Genomic DNA, 6,772 nt, shown 5'->3' on the forward strand with positions numbered 1-6,772 from the left:
TCACTTCTTAAAAGGGAAAGAATACCACCTCTGGGAGGGGATAGGGAGGCAAAATTTAGAACAGTCTGAAGGAACGCACATTTAGAGCCTTCCCCACATGTGACCCATACAAATATAGCCACCAAACTAGATAAGATGGATGAAGCAAAGAATTTCAGGCTGATAGGAACTGGATGTAGATGTCACCTGAGAGACACATCCAGAATAAGGCAAATACATAGGCGAATGCCAGCAGCAAACTACTGAACTGAGAACGTGACCTCCGTTAAAGGAATGAAAGGACTGAAAGAGCTTAAGAGGCCTGAGACCCCATATGAACAACAATGTCAACCAACCAGAGCTTGCAGGGACTAAGCCAGTACCCAAAGACTATATACGTTGACTGACTCTGGGCTCCAACTGTATAGGTAGCAATGAATAGCCTAGTAAGGGCACCAGTGGAATGGGAAGTCCTAGGTCCTGCCAAGGCTGGACCCTCAGTGAACAGGATTCTTGGGGAGAGGGCGGCAATGGGTAGAGGGTTGGTAGGGGAACCCCTATATAGAAGGGGAGGTGGTTGAATGTGGGTTATGTTAGCATGGAAACCGGGAAAGTGAATAACATTTGAAATGTAAATAAGAAATACCCAATTTAATAAAGATGGAAAATATCACTATACATGGAGAAAAAATTGTTATTTTAATGTCACAGAAAAATCATTAAAAAGTTCATTATATTATATTGTCTGGATTTCAGGTATTTTAAAAACAATTTTTAGAAAATAGCATTTTACATTTTCTATTAATGATTAGAAACCTCTGTGCTAATTTTTCTTATAATCCAAGTCTTCATTATTCATTAACTTCATGTTCAAGCCAACATAGATCTGAAATTAGTCCCTCAATACAATTCACAGTTTTATTGAATCTTTATGTAATTTCTTTTGGTTTCTATTAATTTCAGCTCTGAGTTTGATTATTTCCTGCCCTCTACTTCTGTTTAGTATATTTGCTTCTTTTTGTTCTAGAGATTTCCCTGTGCTGTCAAGCTGTTAATATATTCTCTAGTTTCTTTCTGGGGGCACTAAAAACTATGAGTTTTTCTTTTAGCACTTCATTCATTGTATCTCATTAAACTTGGGTATGTTGTGCCTTCATTTTCATTTAATTCTAAAAAGTCTTTAATTTCTTTATTTCTCCCCTGACAATTTTTTTTTTTTGAGTAGAGTGGTGTTCCTGATCCACGTGTATGTGAGATTTCCATTGTTCTTATTGTTATTGAAGTCAGGCCTTAGTCTATGGTGATCTGATAGAATGCATGGGATTATTTCAATCTTCTTGTATCTGTTGAGGCCTGTTTTGTGAGCATTTATATGGTCAATTTTGGGGAAGTCTACCATGAGGTGCTGAGAAGAAGGCATATTCTTTTATTTTAGGATGAAATGTTCTATAGATAGCTGTTAAATCCATAATTTCTGCTAGTTTCACTGTGTCTCTATTTAGTTACTGTTTCCATGATCTGTGCATTGATGAGAGGGAGGAATTATAGTGTGAGGGGCAATGTATGCTTTGAGCTTTAGTAAAGTTTCTTTTATGAATGTGGACGCCCTTGCATTTGGAACAATGTTCAGAATTGAGAATTCATCTTGGTTAATTTTTCATTGATGAGTATTAAGGGTCCATCCTTATCTTTTTCAAAAGTTTTGGTTGAAATTTGATTTTATTTGATATTAGAATGGCTACTCTACCTTTTTTCTGGGAATCACTTGCTCAGAAAAAATTTCCAGACTTTTGTTCTTTGGTAGTGTCTGTCTTTGTCAATGAGGTATGTTTCCTGTGTGCAACAAAATGCTGGGTCCTGTTTTCATATCCAGTCTGTTAGTCTGGATTCACCAAAAGATGCTCTAACACATAACAAGGACACCCATTCCACTGTGTTCATAACAGCTTTACTTATAATACCCAGAAGCTGGAAAGAACCTAGATGTCCTTCAACAGAGGAATGGATACATAAAATGTGGTATGTCTACACAATGAAGAATTGCATAGCTATTAAAAACAATGACTACTTGAAATTCTCAGGCAAATAGATGGAACTAGAAAATATCATCTTGAGTGAGGTAACCCAGTCACAAAAGACCACATATGTACTTACTCACTATAAGGTGGATATTAGCTCAAAAGTCTGGAGTACCCAAGAAACGATTCATAGATCATAAGAAGCTCAAGAAGAAGAAAGACCAAAATGTGGATGATTCGGTCCCTCTTAGAAGTGAGAACAAAATATTCTCAGGAGGAAATACAGGCACAAAGAATTGAAAGGGACTTAAGGAAAGGCCATCCTGAGATTGCTCCACCTGGGGATCCATTCTGTATGCAACCGCTAAACCCAGTTGCTGATGCCAAGAAGTCCTTGCTCACAGGATCCAGATACAGATGTCTCCTGAGAGACTCTGTCAGGGCCTTAATGATACAGATGAGAATGCTTGCAGATAACCACTGGACTGAGCACGGGGGACACCAATGGAGGAGTTAGAGAAAGAACTGAAGAAGAAGAAGGGGTTTGCAACCCCATAGGAAGAGCAAAAATATCAACCAACCAGAACCCAGCTTAGCTCCCAGGGACTTAACCACCAACCAACTCATGGAGTGACCCATGGCTCCATCCACATATGTAGCAGAGGAATCATATTGATGATTTTAGTATCAATAGAAAAGCCCTTGGTCCTGTGAGTGTTCCTTTTCCCAATGTAGGAAAATGCCAGGTTGTTGAGGTGGGAGTTGCTGGGTGGAAGTGAGTGAATGAAAGTGGGTGGGTGGGAGTGGGAGCATCCTCATGGAAGTAGGGAGATGGGGAGGGGTTATAGAGAAGTAGAAAAGCAGATAATATTTGAAATGTGTAATCTTGCCTGCTTGTGTCCATGAAGAGAACCCTCAGAAGTCACAGAAGGGTGCTGGATCCTATGGAACTGCAGGTAAAAATAACTGCTTCATCGTGTGGATGATGAGAATGAAACCCTTCAGCTTAAACAATTGCTCTTATCCAGGAGCCATTCTCTCCGTCTTAATGAACCACTTTTAAATATGTGTTTTTCATATGGGTACATGAACTCAGTGTAATGTAAATAATATTTCTGAAGGAATTTCTAAAGTTGATAAACTCATTCTAGAATTTATATCAATTAATAGAATAACTAAGATTTTAGAAATGAAGTATTATAACTTCTGATTTAATTGTTTTCTTTGTGTAAAACTCCAATAATTAAATTCATATGAATACTAGGTACACAACTGAACTAATAGGTGAATGGGACATGATGAAGAAACAAAAAGTAGATGTATCCACACATAATAGACTGTTTCTAAGAAAGAAAATGAAGGTGGAGGAGAGAAGGAAAGAGAGATTGAGAGTAAAGTATAGATCACTTTTGTTCTTTTGTCATTTTTTTCTAAAATTATGCTCTTAAATATCAATTTTTCAGTAATACCTCTTCTGGAAGCATTTTATAAACAAGTGTTTGTCTTCTATGATTTCATATCTTCAAATCTGTATTCCATGTCACAGAGTGGGATTAAAAGTTATATTAGTGTGGTTTAGTATTGTTTTATTCTTATGAACAGAACAGTGAATGTGAATCCAGAGGGATACTGTGTGAATTGTTGAAGACCAGCAAAAGCAAAATCCTTTGCTACAATTTCAAGACATAGCAGAGTTATGGTTAGGCCACCTTCATTTTCTCAGACACATGTGATCTAGATCTTGTAAGAAAACCAGGAATACTATGTACTGTCCATTTTCTTATTAATATTTCTTTGCCTTTTAAAGTCTGGTATTTTAGGCTAATTTTCTACATTTAAATAATGTGTGCTGGAATTTGCACAGTAGCATCTGTTCTTCTCTATTAGTCTTTATTGGTGATGCAACACATATATTTTTTTACTTACATTTCAAATGTTATTCCCAGTTATTTCTGCTTTCCTGTCCATAAGACTATACTCCCTTCCTTCCCCATCCCCCATATGGGTATTCCCCCCATATATTCCCCTTACTGCCCCCCCCCCATATTCCGCTACCCTGTGGGTCCAACCTTGGCAGGACCAAGGGCTTACCCTTACACTGGTTCCCCAACAAGGCTATTCTCTGTTACATATGCAACAACTCAGATATCTCAAAGGAAGCAACTGTGTCCTAAGTTAAGTCAGGAAAGACATTGGTACTCTGTATTGCTAAAAATGAAGAGGAAGGAAGATAGGTATAGAGAGGACTGTTTAGTCTATCTTACCAAAACAAATGACTCTTCATGATCTTAGCTAAACCTCCTGTGACATCTGAGGTACAGTTTCAGTGGGTTACTCACCATGAGAAACATCTAGGGCAGCCAAACCTCTCAGTTCTGCTTTCATGGAGTTTATGTTATGACTTATATCACTGTGGAGGAGAACAGCATACTGTTGGCAGTAATACATTGCAAAATCTTCAGGCTCCAGGCTGCTGATGGTGAGAGAATAATCTGTCCCAGACCCACTGCCACTGAACCTTGATGGGACACCAGATTGTAAATTGGATGTGTAGTAGATCAGGGGTTTAGTAGTTCCATCTGGTTTCTGCTGATACCAGTTTAGATAATTGCTAATACCCTGACTTGCTCTACAACTGATGGTGACTCTCTCTCCCAGAGATGCAGGCATGGAGGATGGAGACTGGGTCATCTGGATGTCACATCTGGCACCTAGAAGTGGAGATATAATAAATTACCACATAGTTAAGAATGGAAAGAGAGGACCCTTCCCAAACACCAGCACACAGGAAACTTTGTGCAACACTTAATCTCCCATTTTAGACCATTTTTACCCTGAAACCAGAGCAACAGGAGCCCAAGGAATTGAACAGCCACCCTCATTTCCATGATGAGTCTTAACTGCAATGACAATGACTCAACATATGACTGCTATATGAGGAAGCTCAAAAAGTTGGGGAGTGAGTACATGCAAATCATTGGAAACCAATTTGGTCTGAGCACAGCTGCAAGACTCACTCTGTTCAGCATTTAGCACAAGCATAGTGACCCCAGAAATCTGAGGTCAAACCACACATATGCCTCTGGAGAATTCAATTCATTTTTAAGATTTTAAAATTACAGATGTGTTTTAGGGTTATTTGAAAAATTCTAGTATACATAAGCTCTAATTTTAATACTATATTTCAAAAATACATTGTAATATAGAAAAAAATCCTGCTTTTCAGCAATATAAATCAAAGAAGAAATTAATAATTTGGATTAATAATTCAAATTGATTATTAAATTCTATATATTATCCTGGTGAATTATTTTTTATTCTAAATAGTCATTTCTTTAAATTAAAATTGTAATATATCAGGAATGTCTTTGTGAATAAAACTTAAGCTTTAACAGAATTTGCCATGTTTAATACAGTAAAGATGAGTAAATTCACAATATGTACACATATAACACCTTGATCCCAACAACTGGTGTCACTTGAAATTGTTAGTATGTTATATGGAGGTATTTTTATTCTCATGGGCTAAATGAGATGCATCTTTTGCTCATTTTGGGATCTTCCATGTAAACACTTTTCTTGTATTTGCTATTGTTAACCACAATTCTTCAGCATGCAGGTATTACTAGTAAAGATATACTTGAATACCATAATAGAAAACACTACTACTGGGTCCTCTGTATGTGACAATTGATTCCTGAGATTGGATACATAATAAATCAAAACATAATTAAGCACAGTGAACAAGGACAATCCTAATGTACTATGCAACACTGATCACTAAATGTTTATCTCGGTTATATTTATATTGTAGTCCTCATTAGCTGAGAGGAAGTCCACATGATCATGAGCTGTCCTGTCTGAAACTGTCTATTGTCCACTGTGGGACCAGCCAGTTAATAAGTCCTTTGGCAGTGGATTGTGCTTTGGTCACATGACAATCAGCATAAAATGGACAGATCTAGATACAGATGCAGGATCACTTATCTTAGTAATTCATCACAGTCTTGCATCCCAAGATACCAGGCCTGACCATGACAACACATATTTGACTGCAGAGAAGTATTTTTTCTATAATGATACCACACTATTAAAGACATTTTTGAAACTATTTTCATAATTTATAGGAGACATGACCCTATATGACACACTATTTAATTGCTAACAAGAAGAAGTAATAGAAATTACCATATTCAGTGAAAATACATAATATCATGGGGTTACTAAAATACTTTATTCACTCTTCCACATATTAAAAAAATGCTTTATATTCTAATTCAAATATATTTCTGAGTTTCAGATAACATATTTGCATATATATCTATATATTCGTTTATATATACATATATTCATATATGGATGCATGATGATGATCCTCCCAGTCTAATGTATTATACTGAATATAAATTCTACATTGTCAAATAAATTCTAAAACTCTACATTCTGAAGAAGTGTGAAAAATCATCTTTACTAAATCTGTAAGATACAGTATTTCATTTACAAAAGAATTGCTTGCCTATAGGTGGCTTGCATTTGGGGAATTCAAAAATTATATACACCAACTTTGTTGAAAGGCGTGAAATTAATTTACTAAATGCAGTTATTTCTTATTGGGAGGGCAAGTGTTCTCAGCTACTTAATTTTTGAATTTGAGGTCAGACCACCATTGTAATAAAAATGATAAATAGAAACATGTGTATAATTTAACATTTTCATTAAAGCTTGGCTTTTTCTTTTAAAATGTATTTCCTGAGAGTCTGTTGAATCATTCTCAG

At 36.3% G+C, this 6,772-nt stretch overlaps 1 gene segment (V, D, J or C); it reads right to left on the reverse strand.

The window, feature by feature from the left end:
- On the reverse strand, positions 1–4,885 carry LOC116900915. The segment is given in 3 exon segments: positions 1–28; positions 4,429–4,708; positions 4,831–4,885. Coding segments are annotated over 3 exon segments (363 nt in total).
- Positions 4,886–6,772: the final 1,887 nt, after the last annotated feature.

This window comes from Rattus rattus, chromosome 5 (genome assembly GCF_011064425.1).
Source record: "Rattus rattus isolate New Zealand chromosome 5, Rrattus_CSIRO_v1, whole genome shotgun sequence".
NCBI lineage: Eukaryota > Metazoa > Chordata > Mammalia > Rodentia > Muridae > Rattus > Rattus rattus.